Here is a 26,685-nt window from a genome sequence, read left to right on the forward strand (position 1 = left end):
CGTGCTAGGTGGGTTGTTTATTGATGAGGGACAGTGCTGACAAGGGTCCTCAGAGCCCAGAGGGCCAACAGGCACACAGAGCCCGGAGACGGGACACAGGCGTGCTAGGTTGGGTTGTTTATTGATGAGGGACAGTGCTGACAAGGGTCCTCAGAGCCCAGAGGGCCAGCAGGCACACAGAGCACGGAGATGGGACACAGGCGTGCTAGGTTGGGTTGTTTATTGATGAGGGACAGTGCTGACAAGGGTCCTCAGAGCCCAGAGGGCCAGCACGCACACAGAGCCCGGAGACGGGACACAGGCGTGCTAGGTGGGTTGTTTATTGATGAGGGACAGTGCTGACAAGGGTCCTCAGAGCCCAGAGGGCCAGCACGCACACAGAGCCCGGAGACGGGACACAGGCGTGCTAGGTGGGTTGTGTATTGATGAGGGACAGTGCTGACAAGGGTCCTCAGAGCCCAGAGGGCCAGCAGGCACACAGAGCCCGGAGACGGGACACAGGCGTGCTAGGTTGGGTTGTTTATTGATGAGAGACAGTGCTGACAAGGGTCCTCAGAGCCCAGAGGGCCAGCAGGCACACAGAGCCCGGAGACGGGACACAGGCGTGCTAGGTTGGGTTGTTTATTGATGAGGGACAGTGCTGACAAGGGTCCTCAGAGCCCAGAGGGCCAGCACGCACACAGAGCCCGGAGACGGGACACAGGCGTGCTAGGTTGGGTTGTTTATTGATGAGGGACAGTGCTGACAAGGGTCCTCAGAGCCCAGAGGGCCAGCAGGCACACAGAGCCCGGAGACGGGATACAGGCGTGCTAGGTTGGGTTGTTTATTGATGAGACGGTGCTGACAAGGGTCCTCAGAGCCCAGAGGGCCAGCAGGCACACAGAGCCCGGCGCTCCGCCTGCAGCAGGAGGGCGTCCGTCTGCAAAGCAACAAAGACCATCAGGGGGTGACACAGCCAGCCCCAGCCACCAGCTGTCTGTCTCCACCTGCTTCTGAGGCTCTCAGAGCACCACCTGACTGTGTCTTCACCCCACTTAGCGGGGACCCTTTGCTGCGCTCTCAGCCTCAGCCTGGGACCCTTGGCCCACTCCTCCCTCTCTCTTCCTGCAGGCCCTGCCTCTGCAGCAGCACTGCAGTGACCATGTGCACATCCACCCCTCAACCCAGAGGACTCTGTCCCTGCTTCTCCAACTCCTTCAGCCTCTCCTGGGGTCCCCCATCCTCTGACATCCCCTCACCCTTGAGGGGGGGTGTGGGGGCGCTGCTCTTCTCAGGAGCCCAGCTCCTGACGCACAGACTCAGGCCCCTCAAACCCTGGGGTGCTGTTACAGGCTCAGTCTGGGACCTTCGTAATTGGCCAGAAAAGGGGACGCGACTGGGGCCTGGCCTTCTTTTTACTTCTGGGAATTCTCCCATCCTCTCAGTCATAAACAAAGGCTCTGGCTGGGGCACAGCACAGGCTCCATGAGGCTCACCGTCCATTCCACACCTGGGGCTGCCCCCTGCCTTCTGTTACCCTGAGGCAGCCTATGCATGAACCTGTTCCTCCCAGCCCACCCTGCCCAAGCCCACCTACCGTGCCCAGCACTACCCCACCCCCCAAGAAGGGACCGCTGCTTCTCCCTGCCTCAGTTTCCTCTCTGCCCGTGTAGGGAAGGCAGGATTGGGACTGGTATTCTTTCTCAGGGTCCAGCTGGGGTTGGGGGGAGATGGCACAGGGAAAATGGTTAATGAGGCCTTGGGGTGGCGGCCAGGCCTGGAACTAGTGTGCAGGGCATTTGAAAGGGGTGCTCCCAGACGAGGCTGGTCCCCAGAATGCTCCGGGGAAAACTGCAGCCAGATTAGGGCGCTGCACCGTCAGTGGGGCCGGGAGACTTGAGAATGCAGCCCCGCGGTCCCGGGAGGGGCCGGTCCTCACCCGCGTGTCCAGGCTGTAGGCTGTCTTCCGCAGGTCCTGCAGGGCGCGCTGCATAAACTCGAACGCGTGACAGTCCACGCACGGGCGGCCTGTGGGGACGCGGGTCAGCGCGGAGACGCTCTAGCTTTGTCCCACGAAGCAGCCGGCCTCCGCCCACCCCTCATCCCCCACAAAAGAAGCGTCCAGGGAGCCCGGCTGCAAGCGGGGCGCAGGGACCGCCGGGGACAAAGGCAAGGGGCGGCTTCTCGCACGCCCGGGTGGGGCCCGGGCAGGGGACCCCCGCGCGGCACCTACTCTGCGCAGGGACGGTGCTCCCGGCTACGGGCTCGGCGCGGGCCTGGGCGCCCAGCACGGCCACGCTCAGCAGCAGCAGCAGCAGCAGCAGCCGCGGCCTCGGGGGTCTGCACGGCGACGGGGGGGCCATGGCCGAGCGGAGGGAGCCTGCGCCCTGCAGCGAGCCGGGGAAGGGTCGGCGCGCCTCCCGCCCTCCGCCCCTCTACCCCCTCATCCCCCCTTCCACCCCACCCCCTTTACCACCCCCGTACCACCGAAACCAACGCAAGCCCCACCCCGCGAACACCCACGACCCATCACCCCAACCTCAACCCACGAATGTTAACCTCGAACCCCCCTACCTCAAACACCCCACCGCCCCCACGACCCAGAGACCCCCACCCCGACCCCGCCCTTACCGCGGTTCAGGGACCCCGCGAAAGCAGTGCGGGCGACTTCGGAGGACGTGCTGCGTTCAGCGCGCACCGCGCATGCGCTCCCACCCAACCCCGCCCGGGTTCCCCCTCCGATGTCGTCGTCATGGAAACCCGGAGACTGCACGAACCGCTACCTTAACCGGACCCACGTAGCTCCAGGATTTTTCTGTGCCTGACCTTCGCCCCAGGTTGCGGATGGAGCACCGTCTAGCGCACAGGTTGAAGGAGGGCTGCCTGGAGGAGGCGGCCTCTGGGTGGAATTTTCAGAGCCATCAGTGGAGGGAGCAAAGCTGAGGAAGCGGGAAATCTGCAGCGGAGCTTGGCAGTTCAGGGCTGGGGTGTCCCTGGGGCCGATCCCGAGGGAGGGGCTTGGTGCACGTGAAGAGCTGGGGGGCCAGTGCAACAAGCACCTTTCTTCCCCTCGGGCCGGTGGGCGGCCAATCGGGTGGCCCGGAAACTGGGCCTGCAGGGCCAGCATCTCCAGTGCACCATTTCTGACCAAATCCCCACGCCAGCTGTGTTCTCCCTGCACCCAGCCTTCACTCCCTTATCCGTGAAGGGGTGAAGAGACCTCTGCTTTCGCGGGGTCTCTGAACCGCGGTAAGGGCGGGGTCGGGTGGGGGTCTCTAGGCTGTGGGGGCGGCGGGGTGTTTGCGGTAAGGGGGTTCGCGGTTAGTGTTCGTGGGTTGAGGTTGGGGTAATGGGTCGTGGGATGAGAGCGGGTGTTCGCGGGATGGGGGCCAGGGTGGGAGTTTTGCTGGTTTTGGGGGTTTGGGGTGCGGGTGGTAGAGGAGAGATCTGGTCCAGGAGCCACCCGGGCCCGCGGGGTCGTGGAGGTCTACCCTCTCCAGCTCTTATTACTGCCGGCCTCGCCCCCACCCCACTCTCCACCTCTCCAAGCCCAGACACTTATTTGCCGCTGTTCTTCAGCCCAACTGTGTGACCTCGGACACGTCTCTAGGCCTCTCTGTGGCCTTTTCTTCCCCTTGAACGCACTGGGTTGTTGCCGTATGGCCCCCGCGTGTGGCCCTTGTGGGCGCCGGAGGCCCGTGTGTCTCACGTCCCCCCATGCCAGCCAGCGAGTGTGGGGAGACCGGTCCCTCTGAGAACCGGGGACCCACTTGGCGTCCACTGGTCTCTACAAAGCCCAGTAAGGGCGCAGAAGCCCAGGCCCACGTCCGGCTGCGCCTGGGTGGGGCCGCACCTGGCCCCCACAGCCATCTCCGGGCCTCTCGGGTTGGTTGTCGCCCAGTCATGAGATGGGGACGTTCACGGCCCGGTGGTACGTGGGTTTCCTGACCAAGGGAGGGGCCGTGCTAGTGACCTCCCCCTCTGCTCGTGCGCGTGGGACGGACGCGGGGCCGAGATGTCCGTCTCGGGCTTCTTAGGGACAGGGTCTTGCTGAAGCCCCGGCCCGGGCCGGGGGATCCAGAAACGCGCGCGGGCAGGACACCAGCATGGCGGGGAACGGCAGGCCGCGCGCATTTTCGCTCGCTTCTTTGTTTGGAGTTCCACACTCGGCGCGGGCACGGCCCTGACACCGCGCGGCAGGTGGGGCGTGGGGGTTAGGGCTTCAGTGTATGAATTTGGGGGGACACATTCCGTCCATAGCACCCCCCCCAGCTGCCCTTACTCTGACCTACATTTTTTTTTCTTACAGTTCTCACCTTTTGACTTTCTCTCTCTCTCTCTCTCTCCATATATATATATATATATATATATATATATATATATATATATATACTGTATTCATGAAATATGAAATATGTTGATGTTTCAATGTACCTAGAGCTCCTGGGTGGGGGTGGGGGGCAGTTTTGCCCTCAGGGATATTTGACGATGTCTGGAGACATTTTATGCTGTCACAGCTGGGAGAAAAGTGCCACCGAATCTGCTGAGTGACCTGCCCGATTTGTCGCTGGTGGTGCAGCTGAAAGCCTTAGTATTTGTCGCGCCACTGGGACGTCAGGCACTGGGAGGGCAGGGGCTGGTGTCTTGGCTCTTTCTGGGTCTGCGGCCTCTGGAACCACTGGGCGGTGAGAAGGTGCCCAGGATGCCTGAGTGTGTGAGTGCAGGGACCCAGGTGAGCGGGAGACCCACCTGCTCGGGCAGCCGCGCCTGGGGAGGAGCTGCCTTTCTCCCGGCTGGGGGGAGAGCGAACAAAGGGCACTGAGGAGGAGCTACCGCGCAGGCCCTTCAGGGGTGGGGAAGTGAAGGGTGGGTACGAGAGAACGCTGGTGAGGCAGGCACTGGTCAGAAACGGTGCGCTGGAGATGCTGGCCCTGCGGGCCCAGTTTCAGGACCTGGAGACTGGGCTGTGGGAGCTGTTGGCACAAATATGGCCTCCTCAGTGATACCAGGACGCTTGTGAAATGAACCCTTCTGATGCCTTCACTGCAACATCTAGAGCCCTTGACGCCTCCACACTCTGGGGGCCACCACTCAGGGGCCCAGGTGGGTCTGGGGGCATCTGAACCTCAAAGAGGCTGTTCAGCCACCTCATGCTTGCTTGGGCTCTGGCTGGGACAGTCTCGGGGACTGTCCTTGCCTCTTAGAGCAGATAAATCCACAGACCCACCGCCCTAATTCTCTGCTGTCGGGATGCACTCCCCAACTCCCCCTTACCCTGCATTAGCCTTCCCAGCAGGGGGGGACTGAGATGAGGAGGTGGGTGGAGCCCATGAGTGACGCTGATAAACGGGAACCAGAGAAGGGGGAAAAGAGGGTGTGTGGGGGGCATGGGTTCCAGGGACACAGGCAGAGTTTGCTTTCAATCATGTCAGGTTGACTCAGCGGAGCCAGAAAGGAGAGACGTGTGATCCAGGGCTTTGTGGCTCAAAAGGTAAACTGGTTCAGTCACTGTAGCCTGATTGTCTCACAGCAGGGAGACCAGATGTCAGCCTGGCCCTTCAGTTCTGATCAGATCAGGGGTCCCCAAACTTTTTACACAGGGGGCCAGTTCACTGTCCCTCAGACCATTGGAGGGCCGGACTATAAAAAAAACTATAAACAAATCCCTATGCACACTGCACATATCTTATTTTAAAGTAAAAAACAAAATGGGAACAAATATAATATTTAAAATAAAGAACAAGTAAATTTAAATCAACAAACTGACCAGTATTTCAATGGGAACTATGGGCCTTCTTTTGGCTAATGAGATGGTCAATGTGCTCCTCTCACTGACCACCAATGAAAGAGGTGCCCCTTCCGGAAGTGCGGCGGGGGCCAGATAAATGGCCTCAGGGGGCCACATGCAGCCCATGGGCCGTAGTTTGGGGACCCCTGGATCAGATTATCCCCCCCCCTGTGGGTTGTATTTCCTACTTCTCTGCATTTACCGTAACTTATTGGATGTCAGATACTGCAAGTTTTACAATGCCCTGTTTTACATTCATATATATATATATATATATGTATATATATATGTGTATATATATATGTATATGTATACACACAGACTTTTTAAAGATTTTATTGATTGATTTTAGAGAGAGGAGAGAAAGAGAAGGGAGAGGAGTGGGAAACATCAACTCATAGTAGTTGTTTCTCCTATGTGCCTTTTCTGGGAGAATTAACACTATTGCAAAACATTACAAAGCTACAGTATCAAGACTGTCACATCAGTGTAAGGATAGGTAGATAAAGTATAGACAAATCAGGACAGCCCTGGCCAGATAGCACAGTTGGTTAAAGCATTGTCCCCAATCACAGAGGTTGCCAGTTCAATCCTGGATCAGGGCAAATACAGAAACAGCTGGATGTACCTGTCGCTCTCTCTCTCTCTCTTCCCTCCTTCTTCTCTCTCTGAAATCAATAAAAATATATATGTATATATACACATAAATACACATGTATGTGTATATGTATATGTAAATAAACAAATCAGGATAGAAAGGAGTCCAGAAATAGACCCACATGGACATGAACGACAAATATTTTACAAAGGCAGTTCATTTTAGCCTGACCAGGTGGTGGCGCAGTGGATAGAGCGTCGGACGGGGATGTGGAAGACCCAGGTTCGAGACCCCGAGGTCGCCAGCTTGAGCGCGGGCTCATCTGGTTTGAGTAAGGCTCACCAGCTTGAGCCCAAGGTTGCTGGCTCAAGCAAGGGGTCTCTCAGCCTACTGTAGCCCCACAGTCAAGGCACATATGAGAAATCAATGAGCAACTAAGAAACCTCAAGGAAGAATAGATGTTTCTCATCTCTCTCCCTTCCTGTCTATCTGTCCCTATCTGTCCCTCTCTCTGTCTCTGCCACAAAAAACAACAACAACCCCAAAACAAAGGCAGTTCATTTGAAAAAGATGTCTTTTCAACATACGGTGTTGGGACAATGAGATGTCCATATTTAAAAACAAAAACTTCGACTTCCTAATATTGCCATCTAATAAGTGTAATGAGGCATCATGTCATTATAATTTGGATTTCTCAGGTGACTGATGACTTTAAACATCCCTTTGTTTCTCAGGTTTGGGGTTTCCCTTCTATGAACTGCCTATTCTTATCTTTTGCCCATTTTTCTATTGGATTTCCTTTTTCCCTCTGATTTGCAGGCATTCCTTTTTTCATTCTAAATTTCAATCCTCTATTGCTCTTTAATTTTGCAAATACCTCCTCCTAGTGGTCTGTCTTCTTTTTGTTAAGCCAGTGACTATGTAGAATTTTTCCTGATGACCCAGAATTGAATCCAAGGACATAAAACAGAGGACTCAAATACACGAAGTACCACACATTCTATAGAAGGCCACAAACAGGGTCAAAGTTATTTGGATTGTTTCAAGTTTTTGGCTGTTATGAATACAGCTGCCAAGGACATCTGCATCCAGTAAAGAAAGATTTTTCATCTCAGCTGATGGTTAGTTACACTTCGATCATTATTTGACAAATGGATTCCACTCTGTGCTTTTCCCAGTAAGTGTATTGTCATTAAATTTGATCTGTGACCTGACCTGTGGTGGCGCAGTAGATAAAGCGTCGACCTGGAAATGCTGAGGTCGCCGGTTCGAAACCCTGGGCTTGCCTGGTCAAGGCACATATGGGAGTTGATGCTTCCAGCTCCTCCCCCCTGTCTCTCTCTCCTCTCTCTCTCCCTCTCTCTCTCCTCTCTAAAATGAATAAAAAAAATTTTTTTGATCTGTGATCATGTGTGAAACTATTTCTCACCTTCAAACAACTCTAACTATTCTTTTTATTGAATTTATTGGGGTGATACTGGTTAATAAAATTATTTGGACTCGGGTGAACAATTCTATTGATATAATAAATCATCTGTATGTTATATTGTGTTCACCACCCCAAGTCACGTCTTCTTCCCCCACCATTTATCCCCCTTTACCCTCTGGTAATCACCATACTGTTGTTGTTTGTGTCTATGAACAACAATTTTAATTATTAACTGGAACTTGTTTTAGCTCCAGCACCACTTACTCAGAACTGCAGCCAACAGTGAGTGACATGAGGGACTCCTTGGTTGCATCGGATAATAGTTTTTGAATACTGGAAGTAAATACTGCCTCAATTTTGTGTGTATGTGCTATTTGCAACATAATGACAACAGACACAAAACACTTTTAACTTTAATCTTCATTGTTAGCATTTTTCTCTACCACTTTAAGTCTGGAGAGTCACCAAAACAATCAGTAAAACCCTTCTGCCAATATCTATGGTGTAAATATTCCCAACACTGCTGGGTTCAAGCTGCCAATGCAACATCAGTGAAAGTGAAGTTGGGAAGCCAGTGTTCCCGGGTAGACCCTCACTTCACTTCGTTGACAGGTTCTTGGGAACTGTGCCTTTAAGCAAAATGACATATAATGGAACCAATGTCACCCTAGGCTAAGCGATATAAACAAGAGTTAAGTTCCTACTGCATGTTTCTAGTCACAAAAAAATCACCAAACTTCTAAATGAAGACCCACATCACTTCTAATATTAAATATTAAAATCAATGTGAACTGTATATACATTTAAGAGAATAAAAACAAGCAGAATGATTTTCCAATCTGCATATTCCAGTTCAGGGTCCCGGCTGGCCAGTCTATCCCAGTAGCTCAGGGCACAGGTGGGACCCCACCCTCACTCACACTGGGACAGTGCAAACAGTCACTCATCCCACAGGCATTGTGGGGATGTGGCAAAACCCACGTGGGTGCAAGGAGAACCTGCACACTCCACACAGACAGCCTAGCTGGGAATCCATTTTTAACATTAAAATTATATTTATTGCCCAGCCTATAGTGGCGCAGTGGATAGAGCATCGACCTGGAATGCTGAGGTTGCTGGTTCAAAACCCTGGGCTTGCCCGGTTGAGGCACATACAACAAGCCATCAATGAACAGTTAGAGTGAAGCAGCCATGAGTTGATACTTCTTGCCCCCCAACTTCTCTTTCCTCTCTCTAAAATCAATATGTAAAATCTTATAACACACACAAATCCTGCCACTAAAAAAATTATCTTTATTAAGCCAATTTTTTTTCCTTTTTATTGAATTTATTTGGGTGACAGTGTTTAACAAAATCATACAGGTTGCAGATGCACAATTCTGCAACACATTTTCTGTACATGCACCGTGTGTTCATCACCCCAAGTCAAGTCTCCATCAATCTCCCCCCAAATATCCGCCCCTTCTCCTCCCCCCTCCTCCCCATCCCTAGGGGCAGTCACCACACTGTGGTCCATGTCCGTGAGTTCTTTCACCCTTTTTTTTTTTCTTGTTCAATCCCCACACCTATCCCCCAATTTTTTTCAACATTCTCATGACCATCACTTGAGGACCTGCAGGACAGCACTTCCGACATTCAGTTACAGTGGCTATAAGTAGTGCCTAGAATGTGGATAACAGTGACAAATATAAGATACCTTGTGAAAGGTAAAGTAGTAAAATGAAGACAATGAAATTTGATTTTCAACAATGGCTGTGTTTAAGGACAGACTTGTAAAATTCCTGAAAATTTAACAATGGCTTGTCAGCCCAGCTCCAGCCCACGGCTGTGGGAGGGGAATGGTGCAGTCCCTTTTGGCAGCCTGGGTGCCCTCTGGCCAACAGCCCTTTTCTGGGACACGCACCTCTCAGGCCCTTACCCATTGTCCTGGAGAGGAATGGAAAGCTAAAATGTGCTGGAGACAAGGTTTGACACAAATCTCATCTCTGTCCATTCAGACACAAACATATACCCGAGAACACCTTGTGAAAGACACACACACCAGGACATATTCCGAGCATGCCAGAGTAAGGGGTGAGGTGTCTGGGGACAGAAGCAAACTCTGGGACTGATGGTAAAAGGAAGACAAATAGGTTCAAACAAAATAAAACCAGAGTTGGGCCTCATCCCCACCAATGAGGACAGTGGGTCCTGATCTGAGGTCTGAACTGTGACCTCCCCAGGGCCCAGGTGCAGACAGAGGAGGCAGCAGTGGTGCCCCCAACCCCTCCCCCAGTGCTCTGGATGACAAGCAGGACGGAGCCTCCAGGCATGGTGGGCGATGGGGAGGTCTGGCCACAGGCACCCTTTCTGGAGAAGAGATCCAGGTTGTGACAGGGGTGGCAGATATAAGGGATGTTGTGGTAGAAAGGTTGGGGGAGCTCCTGAGCCTCTGGGGTGCTCTGTGTGCAGGTGCTCAAAGAGGTGGCCTTGGCCATGCCACAGTAAATGTCCGCATACCTCACAAATTTGCTGTCCTGGTCCACCAGAGCCCTGACTCCTGATTCAGTGCTATGATGACTGGAGACAGGCCAGGAAGCCAGCCTGGTGGCAAGGAGGGGCTTGGCCAGGGTGGGAGAGGGCCCCTCCAGGCACTCAGCTTTTGGCCGAAGCCCATGCCTAACATGACTCTGGGGGGGGGGGGCGGGGGTGATAAGAACCTGGCCAAGATGGGGATGACTTCCTTTCAAGGGGACGTGACCAATGACGCCCCTCTTTGAGCATCTGGAAAGGATGATCCCAAACGTGGCACGTGCAGGTGTCACGGACAGGCCCCAGCAAAGCCACCTGCATCTGACCCTGAGGACAGGGAGCAGCTGCAGGCATAGCCGCGTGTCCTTTCTTGGGACAGCTGCCTGGTAAATGGCCACCACAGTAGAGAGGCTGGCCAGGCCTGAGGGAGCTGGCCCAAGTTCCTGTGGGTAGAACTGCATCATAAAACTGCACCCCCTTCCCTGCCTATCCAGCTGCCCAGCTCTTCTCTCCACACCTTCTGCAGACTGCCCACTGCCTTTGGATCATGGGACCCACAAAAACAAAGGTTCCTGCCTCACTAGGGTACCCCCCAGCTCCCAGATGTGGCTGAAAAAGGGGGCTATGTGGCCAGTCTGAAAAGCTCAGTAACTGAAGTAACCACACAGGAAGGACTGACCACAAGTTCCTGACCCACAGGTCATGCTGGACAGTCATGTCCCAGGACTACTGCTTCTGAGCCAAGGTCCGACTTTTATCTTGGGTTCACGTAGGATAACATACCTTCGGAATGTCGAGTCATCTTCTTTTACAGACCCCCCGCAGGCATAAGATCTCCATGTGCTCCATGTAAACGTTAGGCATTAACTACCCGCGCCCACCCATATAGAAGCACGTGTCACTCCGACCCAAGCTGTCCCCGCCTTGCCTTCTCCCGTCCCCCAATCGACCACCGAAGGGTTTCACGCCATCCCCTCGTTCTGTCCTTGGACACTAAGTGCGAGGAAAGAAGAACAACACACACAACGGCAGAGCATGTCTCCATCCTCTGATGAGGTTCTGCTTTGGGTCAGCCCGTCAGATCTGGACCAAATAAACTCACACTATTTGGACTTGGCATGGACACGGCACATCGTAGGTGCTCCGCGCACGTTAAAGAAATGAACGAAAGCTGAACCCTACCTGGATCTCTTGGACAAAATTGCCCCTAAATGTGTCTTTCTGACCTCGAAAACTGCCTCCAAGGGCCTGCTAGGGGCCCTAGCCGGCTGCCCGCGCCGATCTTGCTCCGCAAATCCAAGGCGGAGCAGGTGAGATTCTCCGCCTGGCCGCCGCGCGTGCGCGCGCCCGCGCACTGGCTTCAGGGCGCGACGACTCTCTTGACGTCATCTCCCACGGCCGCCCAGAGACCGCGAGCGCCGCCACGTTAGGTTACGGCGGCCCGGCAGCCCGGCGGCCCTCCGCCGGCGTCCCTCCGCCGGCGTCCCCACGAAGCGGCCAGCCGAGGCCCCGCCCCCGCCTACGTCACCACAGGCGCCCAATTCCGGCGCCGCCATGTTGGGGGTCCTCGCCGCGGGCGCGTAGGTGTCTTCATAAGATGCCGGCTCGGCGGCGGCGGCCGGCTTTTTCCCCCCCAAGATGGCGTCCATGCGGGAGAGCGACACGGGCCTGTGGCTGCACAACAAGCTAGGGGCCACGGACGAGCTGTGGGCGCCGCCCAGCATCGCGTCCCTGCTCACGGCCGCGGTCATCGACAACATCCGCCTCTGCTTCCACAGCCTCTCGTCGGCCGTGAAGCTCAAGCTGCTGCTCGGGACGCTGCACCTCCCGCGCCGCACGGTGGACGAGGTGAGGCAGGCGGCGGGGCGCGGTGCAGGGCCGGCCTCCCCGTCCCTGTCCCCGAGACCCGGACCTCGGAGTCTCGACGGCGCTGTCCCGCTCCCGGCGCTGCCCTCGTCCCCGCAGCCCGCGTCCTCCGGGAGGGAGAGCGGAGCCCGTCGCCGCGGGGCGGCCGGGGGTCCGGGGGGCGCGGGCACATGTTCGCGCCGGCTCCGCGGGGAGAAGCGGCGCTCCACGCCCGGGTTCCCGAGCGGGCCGTGCGGGCGCCCTCGGCTCTCGGAGAACTTCCCAGCGCCGGCGCCCCGCGACCCAGCCCACGTGCGGGTCCCTGTCCTCCGCGGGCCCCGCCGCACGCTCGCGTCTCCGCGTCATTCTGGTCGGTGGGCGGGCATGCGTGAACGTGAGTGTGAGAGTGAGTGAGTGTGTCGGTTCCCATCGCGGCGCGGCCCCTGGTTTTCCGTGAGACGTGAACTCCGCCGTTCTTCCAAGAAAAAAATGTTGAGGACCCCACGGGGGGTGGGAAGCCTCCCCGACGGCTGCTGCCGCCGCCGCCATGGTGGCCGGGGAGGCGGTGTGACATGCCTACGCGCGCCGGGGTCCCGCTCGCGGCCTCCCCGCCCCTCCGCGTCGGCGCCCGGCTTCTCGGTCATGTTACCGGCTTTGCGACCCCGGAACACGCAGCACGGGGTCCCCGCACGGGGACACAGCTGGCGGCGGCCGGCGTGGCTGGTGATGAGCGGTGTCTGCGCTCGCGCTCGGGCCGCCCGGACTTTCCATCTGGATGGCTCAGTGCCCGGCTGTGCCCACCGGGGGTTGGGTCAGATTCAACCCACGCGCGACGCGCCACTCGCCAGCGGGCGTTGTATGTTGATTTCTTTGTTTTCCAAAGTGTCTGCGTCGCTTTTTGTGGTTGTCGTCGTGGAGGCGTCACGGACAAGACCGCCTTCTACTCTTTTCAGCGTCGTGATGGGATACTGGCTTGTGTTTCGAAATGATTTCCCCCGCAAAGTCTAGTTACTTAACATCGGACGCACTGCGTGTCGCTCCAGAATCTTTTTTTTTCTTTCGACGGGAACTTGGAAGGCTGAGTCCCTTGTCAACTTCCAGACGCGCCCACCGCAGGATCCGCTGCTGTCACCGCGCTTGCTGTGCGTCACATCCCATTGCTGGCTGAGCATGGTTTCATGGGTGGACTCACTTGTTTGATTTTCTTTGTTGTGAATTGTCTGTTCAGATCTTTTTTCTTTTTTTTTTTAATTTTTAATTTTTATTTTATTTATTCATTTTTAGAGAGGGGAGAGAGACAGAGAAGGAGAGAGAGGAGAGAGAGACAGAGAGAGAGAAAGAGACAGAGAGAGAGAAGGGGGGAGGAGCTGGAAGCATCAACTCCCATATGTGCCTTGACCAGGCAAGCCCAGGGTTTCGAACCGGCGACCTCAGCATTCCAGGTCGACGCTTTATCTACTGCGCCACCACAGGTCAGACTGTTCAGATCTTTTGTTTCTAATTTTTTTTTTTTCGTTCTGTAGGGATTTTTTTTTTTTTCTTAAATAAGGTTGGATAGCTGTGGCTTTTCAGTGGCAAGTTACAGGTATCGTCCCGTGTGGGCTGCCCTAGCGTTCTGCACACAGACACTGAGCTGTAGCTAGAGGAGAATGTACTTGTCTTCCCCCGGGTGGTTGGAGCCCAGTTTGTCTTCCTTTCGTTGGATGTGCTTCTGTGCCCCCCCCGGGGGGGGGGGATAGGGGGAACACCCCTGCTGTCACTTCAGAGTTTACAGTTTTGCTTTTCCCATTTGAGTCTATTTGGAATTAATAATTGTGTGACACTGCGGTTCCGATTTTATTACTTTCCATATGAATGTTTCATCAAGCCCAGTGCCATTTATTGAAATGACTGTCATTTAGTGTTTCAAAAAGGGTCCATTGGCCTGACCTGTGGTGGCGCAGTGGGATAAAGCGTCGACCTGGAACACTGAGGTTGCTGGTTCAAAACCCTGGGCTTGCCCGGTCAAGGCACATATGGGAGTTGATGCTTCCTGCTCCTCCCCTTTCTCTCTCTCTCTCTCTCTCTCTCTCTCCCTCTCCCCCCGCTAAAAAAATCAATAAATGAAAAATAAAAAAAAATAGAAAAATACCCCCCCAAATTAAAAAATAAAAGGGTCCATTGATTGCTGTCACTTGTGCTGTGGGTTTGTTTCTGGGCTCTCCTCTGTTCCTTTAGGCTGTTTATATATCACTGTGTTAGTAACCCACTGAGTCCTGGTGTTGCCCCTCAATGCATAAGTCTTGACAGCTAACAGACCCTGCCACTTGATTTTCCTTCTCCAGGCGCGTCTTGGCTATTCTTGGCCCTTTGCACTTTAATACTGTCTGTTGTTTTCATCTCTTAGGTTACACATACACCCACATACAACTAGGTGAGATTTCCATTAGGACTAAGTTGAATTTATAGTCTATCCTGGGGTTAAATCATGTCAATGTTGAATCTTCTAAGTCAGGGGTCGGGAACCTATGGCTCGTAAGCCAGATGTGGCTCTTTTGATGGCTGCATCTGGCTCACAGACAAATCTTTAATAAAAAATATAATAACTTTAAAATATAAAACGTTCTCATGTATTACAATCCATTCATTTCCTACCGCTCATGTTCATGGTTGTGGGTGGCTGGAGCCAGTCACAGCTGTCCTCCAGGACAACACCAAATTTTTATTGGATAATGCGTAATGTACACGGGTCGTTGTATGGCTCTCACGGAATTACATTTTAAAATATGTGGCATTCATGGCTCTCTCAGCCAAAAAGGTTCCCAGCCCCTGTTCTAAGTTATGGATATTGGCATCTGTATTTAGATCTTCATTAACATTTGCTGTAAAGCTTGATGACTTTCTCCATAAGGGCCTCCCGTCTTCTGTTGAATTTCTAGATATTTCATAGTTCGTTTCAGGCTGTTATGTAAACATGTTGAAGTTTTCTTTTTAGATGAGTTTATGAATAGCATCTGTGCTAAAGTCTTACTGCCTGCAATCATTTCCCTGTAGAATCTGTATTTTTCTGTGTACTTTCTATTACTGTTTCTCTTTCCAGTTACCCTCTCCTTCTTTTTCTTGCCTCAGGGTGCTTACCAGGACTCTTCAGCATATTATCTTGTTTCTGATCACACGGGGAAAACTCTCAACTGTTTTGCCAATAAGTTTATATTTCATGTTATTTTTGGTAGACCTTTTTTATCTGGTTATGGAAATTCTCTTTTATTCTTAGATTTGAAAAAGTTACTACTTTTTTTTATATGAAATACTTCACAAAATTTGTGTATCATCCTTTTGCAGGGCCAGGCTACTCTTAGTTTTTAGAGAGAGACAGACAGGAATGGAGAGAGATGAGAAGCTTCAACTCATAGTTGTGGCACCTTAGTTGTTCATTGATTGCTTCTCATGTGTGCCTTGACTGGGACCCCAGCCGAGCCAGTGACTTTGGGGTTTTGAACCTGGGGCCTCAACGCTCTATCCACTGTGCCACTGCCTGGTGAGGTTTTTTTTGTTTGTTTTTAACTATGTCAGCAGCATTATGGTTTTAATTTAAATAACTTAACATTTTTAATTTTTTTCCATTGACTTGAGCGAGGAAAGGGAAAAAGAGAGAAAAAGAGGGGGAAGGAGAGAGAGCATCAACTTGTTTTCCACATGGTTGTGCACTCATTGATTGCTTCTTGTATGTGCCCTGACCAGGGATAGAACCCAGGACCTCAGTATCCTGAGATGACACTGACCGGGAGCCTCTTGGCCAGGGCATCTAATCTTGTTGGTATTGTTCCAATTTTTTTAGTATCGTGCAGCCAAAGGAGCACTAAAAATATTAGTTTAATTGTAAATGAGTTTTAACAACTCTGTTGAGATGTAACTCACCTTAGAATTCAGTTACTATGTATAGTTGAATTGGTTTTTAGTATGTCATGCTAATCAATTTGAGAACATTTTCCTCCTCCCAAAAAAACCCTGTACCAATCAGCAGGCTCCCCCACACCTCCCAGCCCCAGGCAACCACCCGCTTACTTTCTGTGCCTGTGGATCTGCCTCTTCTGGGCGTTTCCAGTAAACGGAACTGCTATATGTGGTCTGTGGTGACAGGCTTCTTTAACTTAGTGCTGTGTTTTCAGGGCTTGTCCGTGTGGCTCAGTACTTAATTCCTTTCTAATGACTGAATGGTGTCCCACTGTGTTGATGGGCCACATTATTCAGCAGTACTCAGCAAGGCACGGCTCACTTGCTGCCTTCGTGCGACTGACATCCCAGCTGTTTTCTGGGCCCTGAGCAATGCAGACGCTTGGGTGGTCCTCCCTGTGGTTTATTGTGAGCCAGGCCACTGTGAAAGTTCATGGCAGTTTCTGGGGAGCGCTCAGGTGCATACCTAGGAGGGGAATGCTTTGGGTCATGTGATGACTGCACCTGTTGGGGTTGTGGCCAAGCGGAGCAGGGCAGACAGGTGCATGGAGGGGACTCCACTGGCTACAAGGGTCCCTGGGAGTCTGGGCTCCGGGTGGCAGAGCTGCCCTAGGGGAAGAACTCAGTCTGCTGGGCACTGAGGGGACATGGGCACCGCCCCACGTCACCCTAGTCCTCTGGTGTGCTGGCCTCCTCCAGGGCCTCTTTCTGGTGCTGTCCAGAGGGGAGAATGGGAGCCCGGCACCGGCTGTGGGACGTGCAGGGCCTGGCCCGGCTCCTGAGGACTCCAGGGGCTCCTGCTGTCTCGGGTGCTCCCTGTCCTGAACCCCAGCATCTGCTGACTGCAGCCCCCGCAGCGATCCTCTGTGCCATGGGGAGGCCTCGGCACATGCTGGGCTCACAGGTCACAGAGCAGGACAGACAGCTCCGCATGCCTTCCCCACCTTCCCAGGCAGGTGCCCCTTCCCACAGCTGCGGGTGGCCGAGCCCCCGCCTGCCTCGGCGCTCCCCTTCCCGTCACTGCCTGAGGCCCAGCTCTCCACACCCGAGATGCCTCACTGGGCTCCCTAAATGGGTGGGTGCCTGGCCTAGTTCTTAGCAACACACACTCAGAGAAGGCGGGAGTAGAAAGTGTCGGGTCATGGATGACCTTCACGTTCACGGTTCCTGTGGTGGCAGCACGTGAGGAGACCAGGTGCTGCCTGGGGAGGCTGTGGAGGTGCGGCGGCCCCACGGGAAGGTGGGCACAGGCCAAGGTGGGGACACTAGGTCCGAGTGGGTGTTGCAGCCTGGCAGAGGCTACAGGAGCCCAAGAAGGCAAGAAGGCCCTGGGCTGGGCGGTGCAGAGGGAGGGAGCCCACAGGGTCCTGTGAGGGCAGGCTGGGGCTGGGGCAGTTTCTGGAGAGGTCGGACGGACGTTGCCCTGTGCCTACCCCCTGGCAGTTACAGGGATTTGCAGGGGGCTCCTCTTGTTTAAGAACAGAACATCAGGCCCTAGTGCTCAGCCCCTTCCGTGGCTCCTGTGCGAGGGGTGGCCCGTGGCTGTGCTGCCCGAGGAGGGCGGCGGTGCCCGGGAGGGGCAGGACAGGGTCTGGCTCAGGACTGGTGTCCTCTTCCCGGCAGATGAAGGGCGCCCTGGCGGAGATCATCCAGCTGGCCACCCTGGACTCGGACCCCTGGGTCCTCATGGTCGCGGACATCCTCAAGTCCTTCCCGGACACGGGTTCACTCAACCTTGACCTTGAAGAGCAGAATCCCAACGTCCAGGATATTTTAGGAGAACTTAGAGAAAAGGGTATGTGCGCCCATTTGGTTCACGCTGAGAAAGGGGGAGCAGGGTTTTCTCTAAAGTGAACTTGACCTCAGGAGTGGCAGCTGGGGGCTCTGCTGCTGCACAGCCGGGAGACTCCTCCTGTCTGCCACCAGCCCTTTGCCCGTCTCTGAAAACAAACTTAGAGCCGCCCATAAGCCCCCCCCCCCCAGTGTTCCATGGCTGTGATTAGAAAGCTGCATTTTGGGTGTTCCCTACTAGCTCTGTAAGGGAGAGCCCCTCCTAACCTTGTGCTGGTTGTTGAACGGACAGTGACTGAGTGCGAGGCATCCGCCATGCTGCCGCTGGAGTGCCGGTACCTGAATAAAAGCGCCCTGACGACCCTGGCCGGCCCCCTCACGCCCCCAGTGAAGCACTTCCAGCTGAAGAGGAAACCGAAGAGTGCCACGCTGAGGGCGGAGCTGCTGCAGAAGTGTGAGTGCCACACCCACACCCACACACACACACACACACACACACACACCCCACACACACACACCCCACACACACCCCACACACACACACCCCACACACACACACCCCACACCCACCCACACACACACACACACACCCCCCCACACACACACACCCCACACACACACCCACACCCACACACACACCCCACACACACACCCCACACACACACACCCCACACACACACCCCACACACACACCCCCCGCACCCGGGCTGAGCCCTGCAGAGGGGGCTAGGGGCTTGGAAACCTCGCCATGCAGATTGGGCATTTGTCCGATTTCTGTAGTTTTTATTCTTAGATTGCTTCCAGATTTCCTGGTACCTACACTGTCCTTTTTTTTTTTTTTTTTTTTTTTTGTATTTTTATGAAGCTGGAAATGGGGAGAGACAGTCAGACAGACTCCCGCATGCGCCCGACTGGGATCCACCCAGCACGGCCACCAGGGGCGACGCTCTGCCCACCAGGGGGCGATGCTCTGCCCCTCCGGGGCGTCGCTCTGCTGCGACCAGAGCCACTCTAGCACCTGGGGCAGAGGGCAAAGAGCCATCCTCAGCGCCCGGGCCATCTTTGCTCCAATGGAGCCCTGGCTGCGGGAGGGGAAGAGAGAGACAGAGAGGAAGGAGGGGGGGTGGAGAAGCAAATGGGCGCTTCTCCTGTGTGCCCTGGCCGGGAATTGAACCCGGGTCCCCCGTACGCCAGGCCAACGCTCTACCGCTGAGCCAACCGGCCAGGGCCCCTACACTGTCTTTTGAAGACAGAGTCCTACGTAAAGTTTTTGAGTGTCTTTAGAAACTTTTTTGCTGTACTGAACTGTGTTCTAACAATCTGTTTTAGAAATTTCAGAATGTTCAGGCTAAAGTTCTGTTATCTTTGTTACAAAAATGAAATCTGTGCCCACCAAGGCACACGGGTGAAGAGACAGGCAGCCTCATTTGGGCTTTAAAGATGATTGGTCGTTTTTTTGTTTTTTTTTTTTCTTTTTTCTTTTTTGTATTTTTCTGAAGTTGGAAACGGAGAGGCAGTCAGACAGACTTCCGCATGCGCCCGACCGGGATCCACCTGGCATGCCCACCAGGGGGTGATGCTCTGCCCATCTGGGGCGTTGCTCTGTTGCAACCAGAGTCATTCTAGCACGTGAGGCAGAGGCCACAGAGCCATCCTCAGCGCCCGGGCCAACATTGCTCCAGTGGAGCCTTGGCTGCGGGAGGGGAAGAGAGAGAGAGAGAGGAAGGAGAGAGGGAGGGGTGGAGAAGCAGGTGGGTGCCTCTCCTGTGTGCCCTGGCCAGGAATCGAACCCAGGACTCCTGCACGCCAGGCCAACACTCTACCACTGAGCCAACCAGCCAGGGCAAGATGATTGGTCATTTTATTTACTGTTTTCCCAAATCGTGGCTCATGAGCTTAGTGTGGACGGCGAGTGCCGGGAAAGGCAGTGCAGGGTGGTCGGGTCCTTCAGCCGAAGAGCAACACACAGATTTCAGTGAGCTGTTTTATTTTGAATGGTTATGAAATTGATACAGTATTAAGTAAACCCATAAATGCCCTGTTTGCGAAGAATTTGAGTGACACCCAGCAGCCACCGTGATTCTTGGTTCAGAACTAGCAGGGCCCGGGCCTGTGCAGTTCTGGCTTCATGGAGCAGGCAGGGTGCAGCCCGGGCCACAGGCCCCTCTGTGTGGTCAGCTGGGTGCGGGCGCTGTCCCTCCCTGAGCCATGTCAGGAGAATCTGCACGTGGAGGGGGACACCAGGCTGTACCTGCTGGCCACCGTTGATGAGGACACTCGACCAGGGCTGACCACAAGGCCCCCAGTCCCATCTGGGACTTCACATCCGCACATAGGTGTGGGCAGGGAGAACCCCGTGCACCCACCCTCCTGGGCAGCACAGCCCTGCAGCTCTGCTTTCTGCACAGGTGGCGCGGCTGTAGCCCTCACACTTGCCCTGGGCTCCCGGGTGAGCAGTGAGTGCACGTGTGGAGTGACGGGCGCGCCGTCCCTGCGGGAGCACGCACACCCACACCCTGTGCACGTCAGCGGGCGGAGGCTGTGTGGTCAGCGTGGGGCATGCTGACGGCACAACCTTCTTCTTGCAGCCACTGAGACTGCCCAGCAGCTGAAGAGGAGTGCGGGCGTGCCCTTCCACGCCAAGGGCCGGGGGCTGCTCCGGAAGATGGACACCACAAGTAAGGCCGCACGCACCTCGCCAGAGTGGCCCTGAGCTGCCCTCTGTCCAGGCCCAAGATCAGACGCCCGGCTGCAGGCCTCCTCGGCTTCTGGGCTGGCTTAGGGCCCAGAGCTGCCCATCACTCGTCAGGCCTGAGGGTTTGACCTGAGAGAGAGGATTTTCCTCGTTTGGCAAAGTCGTTCAGATAGTGAGGTCTGGCCACATGGCAGCCCAGAAGCTGCCTCCTGGCTGTTTGTGGAAAGGGCGGGCAGAGCCCAGAGCTGGTCCCAGAGGGTTTGCCACTTCCAGGCAGACCTGGGAGCAGAACTCGAGGGAAGTGGACTCCCGCGGCTCTCCTCTGTGGCAGCTGTGGGCGTGTCCTGCGAGGCAAACTGCCTGCCCAGAGAGTGGACGTGGCTCCTCCCTGAGCCTCCGGAGGCTGGGAGGGAGGGGCTGCAGCCAGTGGACCCTGTGCTGCTCCTAGGACTGCCTCCCTCAGGGTGGGGACACAGCCTCGTGCAGGACCTCAGCAGAAGAGGTCGTTACGACGAGGACACGGCTGTCCTGCACCCCTCTGGAAAGTGTGGACACACACCCAGTGGGCCAAATGTCATCCTCCTGAGTTTCATGTCCCTGTGTCCCCCACCCTGTGCCCCCCCCCACACCCACACTTACACACACACTTACACACACACACACTCACTGCCCAGGGCCCAGCAAACAGCCGGGACGGTCACGTGTAAACGGCAGACGAACATGACGTGGGAGCCAGAGGGAAGCTTGGAGAGGTGCCCTCTGCCAGCACCTCGTTGGCTCATTTGCCTTCTGTCACATGCAGACCCCAGTCCTGGACCTTTCATGTAGGGCCTGGTGTCTGGGTACTAGCTGACTTGTCACTGCGTGAGGGGTGGTCCCCTGGGCCCATCACCTCAGGCCAGTCTGTCGCCCTGGTTGCCTTGGAAGCACACTAGGTGGCTGTGGCCCCTCTGAGGTCCTGTGGATGCAGGAGTGGCCGCAGGTCTGTCTTGGGTCCTGGGCCCCAGTTGTGCTCAGACCCTGTTGGCAGCGCTAAGGGGGCTGCCTGTGAGTTGTGCCTGGTGGTGGTGGTGTGGGAACTGAGGGTGTGGCCCGTGTCCACGCGCTGAGCACCGAGGCAGGGTCCCGCTGTCAGGAACAGGGGTGCCTGCTGCCCAGGGCTGGGACCAGGCCCGGTTCAGATGTCCAGCGACTTCCCTTTGACAGGCAGTGTGGGGCCAGGCTGAGGGGACAGGGAGGGCGTCGAGCCTGTGACAGACCTGCCCACAGAGGTGCAAGAGGGATGTGGGTTGAGTGCTGCCTGTGGCGGGAGAGGCAGTGTGTTAGGATGGAGGGCGGCAGGTGTGGCCTTGTGTTCAGTGCTTCTGACAAAAATGTCACAGGTTGCCTGACCGGTGGTGGCACAGTGGATCGAGTGTCAGCCTGTACACTGAGGACCAGGTTCAAAACCCTGAGGTTGCCAGATTGAGCACGGGATCATTAACATGATCCCAAGGTCACTGGCTTGAGCCCAAGGTCACTGGCTTGAACAGGGGTCACTCACTCTGCTGTAGCCCCCCAGTCAAGGCACATATGAGAAAGCAATCTGAACAACTAAGGTGCCCCAACTCCTAACTGATGCTTCTCATCTCTCTCTGTTCCTGTCTGTCTTTGTCTCTTTAAAAAAAAACAAAACAGTCACAGGTTGGCTGTGATACCATTGCTTGCCAAAGGCTTGCTCTTCCTGGCAGGCTGACCCAGTCCCTGACGCTTGTCCACAGGGAAAGGGCAGGCCCTCGCTTCCTCAGGACGGTCGCAGGTGACATGGGCTGTCGCCTCCACCCGCCCTCAGAGATACTGCAAGTCCATGGGACCTGGGCTCATGCCTGCGCAACACCAGGAGATGGGCACAGGCACCCTGGGCGAGACACAGGAGATGGCACAGGCACCCTGGGCGAGACACAGGGTGGCAAGCTGCTCCCGAGCGTGCCGCCAGTGCCTCTGCTCCTGAGAGGGCAGCGTAGGAGGCACAGGTGGCGGGAGACAGGCCGTCTCTGCTGTCACGGCCGCTGGAGCACTGACGGCACGCTCCTCTCCGCAGCCCCCCTCAAAGGCATCCCAAAGCAGGCGCCGTTCCGGAGCCCCACCACCCCCAGCGTCTTCAGCCCTGCCGGGAACCGGACCCCCATCCCTCCCTCGAGGACGCCGCTGCAGAAGGAGAGGGGGGTGAAGGTGGGCACATCTCTCCATATCGGGCCCTCACGAGGCTGCCCTGGGTGCCCCCAACACTGTAGCTAAGGGTGGGCTTCTGTCTGTCTTGGCAGCTGCTTGACATTTCTGAGTTGGATACGGTCCGGGCCGGCCGAGAGGCAAAGAGGAGGAGGAAGACGTTGGGTGTGTACTTGGGGCTCCCATCGGGGTCTGCAGAGGGAGTGGCTGCCGCCCAGCCGGGGTCTCGGTCAGCACTCGGGCCTGTTCCTTGGCTCCATGGAGCCGCCGTCCAGGGAAGGGTGGCTGCTCTTTCCCGAAGGACGTGTGTGCTTTGCCTGGAGACAGCAGGGAGGGCAGGCTGGGCAGCTGTCAGGACCGGCTTCTGAGCCTGCTCAGGAGGGCCGGCCAGGCGCGCTGATGCACCTCTGTCAGCAGATACGGAAGTGGTGGAAAAGCCCGCCAAGGAGGAGACGGTCATTGAGAACGCCACTCCCGACTACGCAGCCGGCCTGGTGTCCACACAGGTAGGGCTTCCGCGTGGCGTGCCTGCCCGCCCGCCAGTCTCACCTCCAGCATCGCAGGAGGTTACCGTGCGCCCTCTCTTGTCCGATTCTTGGCCACTGAGTTGTCGGAAACTGTGTACAGTTGTGTACGTGCGTGTGTGTATATACATGGACAGGTATGCGATGTGGGCATGCCACCTGGTGTGGGATGTGCGCGCCCCCGTCCGGAGGGGGCGATGCCACCTGCTGTGGGATGTGCGCGCCCCCGTCCGGAGGGGGCGATGCCACCTGGCAGGTGCGGGACGGGAGCGCTGCTGAGTTGAGGCTGCCAGACGTGGTTCCCAGCGAGTGTGTCGCTGCTGGGGCGTCTCCCGTGCAGGCTGCATGAGCGGCTTGTGGCCTGCAGGGTGCCCGTCACTGCTGGGTGACAGATTATTTTCTTCCCATTGCAGAGTTGTGTTTTGTTTTCATAAAATGGGCATGTTTTCTGTTGCATGTTTATATGAGGAAAATGTCTCAAAAACGGCTGCTCTGGAAGCTTCTCAACCAAACAGAAGCAGCCCCCCCCCCCCGCCTGAGCAGCTGCAGGGCAGGGGGCTGTGGGCTGTGGGCAGGGGCTGCGGGCAGGGGGCTGTGGGCAGGGGCTGTGGGCAGGGGGCTGTGGGCAGGGGCTGTGGGCAGGGGGCTGTGGGCAGGGGGCTGTGGGCAGGGGCTGTGGGCAGGGGGCTGTGGGCTGCGGGCAGGGGCTGTGGGCAGGGGGCTGTGGGCTGTGGGCAGGGGCCTGTGGGCAGGGGCTGTGGGCAGGGGGCTGTGGGCAGGGGCTGTGGGCAGGGGGCTGTGGGCAGGGGCTGTGGGCAGTGGTGGCCCCTCCCCCAGCCCCGGGGAGAGCAGCGCCTGCGCCCGCTGCAGGGTCAGAGTCCTGCAGGTGGAGGCCTGTCTGGGAGCAGCACTGGAGGGGTCTCATGCTCTGTCTTCCAGAAACTCGGGTCTCTAAATAATGAGCCTGCACTGCCCTCCACGAGCTACCTGCCTGCCACGCCCAGTGTGGTCCCGGCCTCGTCCTATATTCCCAGCTCCGACACCCCAGCAGGTGAGTGGGCAGCAGTGCTGGACCCCATGTTGGGGCAGCCTGCCCGTGGCCCCTCACTGGCGGCCACCAAGCAGTGTCGCCTGCCCACGTGCTTCGCTGGCGTCAGGACCTGTTCTGTGCTGGCCGAGGGCGGGACAGTTTAAAGAATAACCCTAGTTTCCACCTGCTGCACCCTTCCTGGGGGCAACACGCAGCTGCCCCACGCACAGCTTGGCAGGAGTGAGTCCCCGCTGTGGAGTGGGAAGGGTAGCCGAGGTGACACAGGTCCAGTGTTTTGGAAAGAAGGTGTTGCAATGTGGACGAGGTTAGTGGTTCTCTGAGGTTTTCACTGGGTCAGGCTTAGCTTTGCCTGCTCGGAGCTTGGCTCTAGGGAGAGGGTGTCCAGAGGTGGCCTTTGGGGTCTGCCAACCTGGTTGGACTCAAGGAGGCTGCCTCCCTGCCTTCTCTTTAGTGCCAGAGTGAGGGACCTGCTGGTCCTCAGGCCAGGAGCTGACCAGAGCCCGGATGTCTTGTCTGCCAGTCTGAGAAGTTCTAAGCCCTCTGGCTACAGAGTAGGGCTCTCTGGGGCCTGTGCCTTCCGCCCTGCTGGGGGTGCTGTTCATGGCTCCTGCCCCAGCAGTGGGGAAGAGGCCTCCTGAGAGGGGCCAAGAGCTTGTACAGCCGAGGTCTCAGGGCCGACAGGTGCAAAGACCAGGTGGTGTGTGGATTCGGGCAGGACACCGTCATCACGAGGGCCTGGGAAGTGGAGCAGGGCCGGTCCCCTCTCTGGTAGTGGCAGGGCCTAGCACAGAGCCTGGGAGAAAGGGCCCCATCACGCCAGCCCCTTAGCAGGCCTCCGTGTGCACACAGCCCCGCCTTCCCGGGAAGACAGCCTGCAGACCAGCCGGCCCCCCGAGGAGCCCGGCCCCCCGAGTGCTGCCCTGCAGGCGCCGTTCAAGCAGAGGGCACCCATGTACAACAGCGGCCCAAGCCCGGCCGCGCCCACGCCCCCAGCGCCCGCCTCGCCCTTGACGCCCACCACACCCCCAGCCGTCACCCCTGCTGCCCAGGCACCTCCAGTGGCTTTGGTGGCCCCCCAGACCCAGCCTCCTGCCCAGCAGCAGCCCAAGAAGAACCTGTCGCTCACGGTAGGTGTGCCCTGGAGAGGCTGCAGGCCACCAGGTAGGTAGTGTGGCCTCACCCACCCACACCCACACCTGTAGCAGTGTTCTGGGGGCGCCTGGCGCGGCCGGCAGACACTCACACCTTCACCACACGCAGAGAGAGCAGATATTTGCCGCTCAGGAGATGTTCAAGACGGCCAACAAAGTCACGCGGCCCGAGAAGGCCCTCATCCTGGGCTTCATGGCTGGCTCCAGAGGTAGGTCCGTGGGGTCGGCCTGGGTGGGGTGGTGGGCTGGGGGGGACAGGCCCAAGGCCACAGGCGCCCACCCAGTCGCCCATGCCCCCGCAGAGAACCCATGCCAGGAGCAGGGTGACGTGATCCAGATCAAGCTGAGCGAGCACACGGAGGACCTGCCCAAGTCGGACGGCCAGGGCAGCACCACCATGCTGGTGGACACGGTGTTCGAGATGAACTATGCCACGGGCCAGTGGACGCGCTTCAAGAAGTACAAGCCCATGGCCAACGTGTCCTAGGGCTGCCCGCGCCGCCCGCGGCCTTGCTGAGCGGCAGCCTCACCAGCTGCCGCGCCCCCGCTGCCTTGGCCTCTGGAGTCTTCTCTGGGGGGTGTTTTGGACTTTTTAGACTTTTAATATGGGTTACTTTTTGTGCGATCTAAGACACTTTTTTGGATTCAATGTTACATTTTTGAATGTTCAAGTTAACCAAAAAAGTTATAACTTCCTAATTTTAGTGACAGCTCTGCCTGTTAGACTTTTACCTTTTTTATTTCTCTTAAATTCCACTGACCACGAGGGAGGGGCTCTCCCCGCCCACGAGGTTGAGAGGACCAAAGGTGGTGCCTGGCGCGGCCGCAGCGGGCGGGCGGGCGGGCCTTCGGTGTTCTCGCCCTCTGCGCAGCGGGAGCACGCACCAGGCTCAGGCGCTGTGCTCACTGTGAGGCCCACTCGAGTGAGGGCGGCTAGCTTTTCGAAGAAGAGTCAGAGCCATGTCCGTGCCGGTGCGTGCTCTCGGGCAGGGCGGGCGGGGTCAGCGGTGCCGCCCACCCGACTGTGTCGCCTTTAATGGGAATTTGGAACCAACATATTTTTTAAAATTAAAAATACATTTTTCCAAGATCAGAATTACAGTTACTGTTTTTGTATTTGTTACACTTCCCAAGGAGGCAACGTTAGTTTCGCCCTGGCCAGTCAAGCAGAGTGACAGTGTG

General features: G+C 56.4%; 2 protein-coding genes and 1 long non-coding RNA gene across 4 annotated transcripts; 1 reads left to right on the forward strand and 2 right to left on the reverse strand.

The window, feature by feature from the left end:
• Positions 1-814: 814 nt before the first annotated feature.
• On the reverse strand, positions 815-2,696 carry NICOL1 (NELL2 interacting cell ontogeny regulator 1). The gene is made up of 4 exons (XM_066280581.1): positions 2,611-2,696; positions 2,213-2,366; positions 1,919-2,007; positions 815-919 (listed from the first exon to the last, which is right to left on the reverse strand). The coding sequence occupies exons 2-4, from the start codon at positions 2,340-2,342 to the stop codon at positions 854-856; spliced, it is 285 nt and encodes a 94-aa protein (XP_066136678.1). The 5' UTR covers positions 2,343-2,366; positions 2,611-2,696; the 3' UTR covers positions 815-853.
• Positions 2,697-6,097: 3,401 nt separating this feature from the next.
• Positions 6,098-11,535, reverse strand: LOC136306375 (uncharacterized). The gene is made up of 3 exons (XR_010725643.1): positions 11,483-11,535; positions 7,581-7,706; positions 6,098-6,435 (listed from the first exon to the last, which is right to left on the reverse strand). It is a non-coding gene; the product is annotated as an uncharacterized lncRNA (long non-coding RNA).
• Positions 11,536-11,811: 276 nt separating this feature from the next.
• NELFA (negative elongation factor complex member A) lies at positions 11,812-26,607 on the forward strand. 2 transcript variants are annotated; one of them, XM_066232939.1, is made up of 11 exons: positions 11,812-12,153; positions 17,707-17,878; positions 18,167-18,328; positions 20,463-20,552; positions 22,650-22,780; positions 22,873-22,942; positions 23,195-23,283; positions 24,241-24,352; positions 25,202-25,479; positions 25,613-25,712; positions 25,806-26,606. In XM_066232939.1, the coding sequence occupies exons 1-11, from the start codon at positions 11,944-11,946 to the stop codon at positions 25,988-25,990; spliced, it is 1,599 nt and encodes a 532-aa protein (XP_066089036.1). In that variant the 5' UTR covers positions 11,812-11,943; the 3' UTR covers positions 25,991-26,606. The 2 variants fall into 2 exon arrangements, with proteins under 2 accessions (XP_066089036.1, XP_066089037.1); XM_066232940.1 differs by having other exon boundaries at positions 12,020-13,006; positions 25,806-26,607.
• Positions 26,608-26,685: the final 78 nt, after the last annotated feature.

The sequence above is a fragment of the Saccopteryx bilineata genome, chromosome 5 (assembly GCF_036850765.1).
Source record: "Saccopteryx bilineata isolate mSacBil1 chromosome 5, mSacBil1_pri_phased_curated, whole genome shotgun sequence".
Lineage (NCBI taxonomy): Eukaryota > Metazoa > Chordata > Mammalia > Chiroptera > Emballonuridae > Saccopteryx > Saccopteryx bilineata.

Excerpts from the sequence above, each read along its gene's own strand:
- NICOL1 (XM_066280581.1), bottom strand. The coding sequence starts at position 2,342 with ATGGCCCCCCCGTCGCCGTGCAGACCCCCGAGGCCGCGGCTGCTGCTG. Across the intron at positions 2,008-2,212 it reads GAGCACCGTCCCTGCGCAGA|GCCGCCCGTGCGTGGACTGT; the intron begins GTAGGTGCCGCG and ends GCGTCCCCACAG. Across the intron at positions 920-1,918 it reads CCTACAGCCTGGACACGCGG|ACGGACGCCCTCCTGCTGCA; the intron begins GTGAGGACCGGC and ends GTTGCTTTGCAG.
- NELFA (XM_066232939.1), top strand. The coding sequence starts at position 11,944 with ATGGCGTCCATGCGGGAGAGCGACACGGGCCTGTGGCTGCACAACAAG. Across the intron at positions 20,553-22,649 it reads CCGGAAGATGGACACCACAA|CCCCCCTCAAAGGCATCCCA; the intron begins GTAAGGCCGCAC and ends TCCTCTCCGCAG. Across the intron at positions 25,480-25,612 it reads AGAAGAACCTGTCGCTCACG|AGAGAGCAGATATTTGCCGC; the intron begins GTAGGTGTGCCC and ends CACCACACGCAG.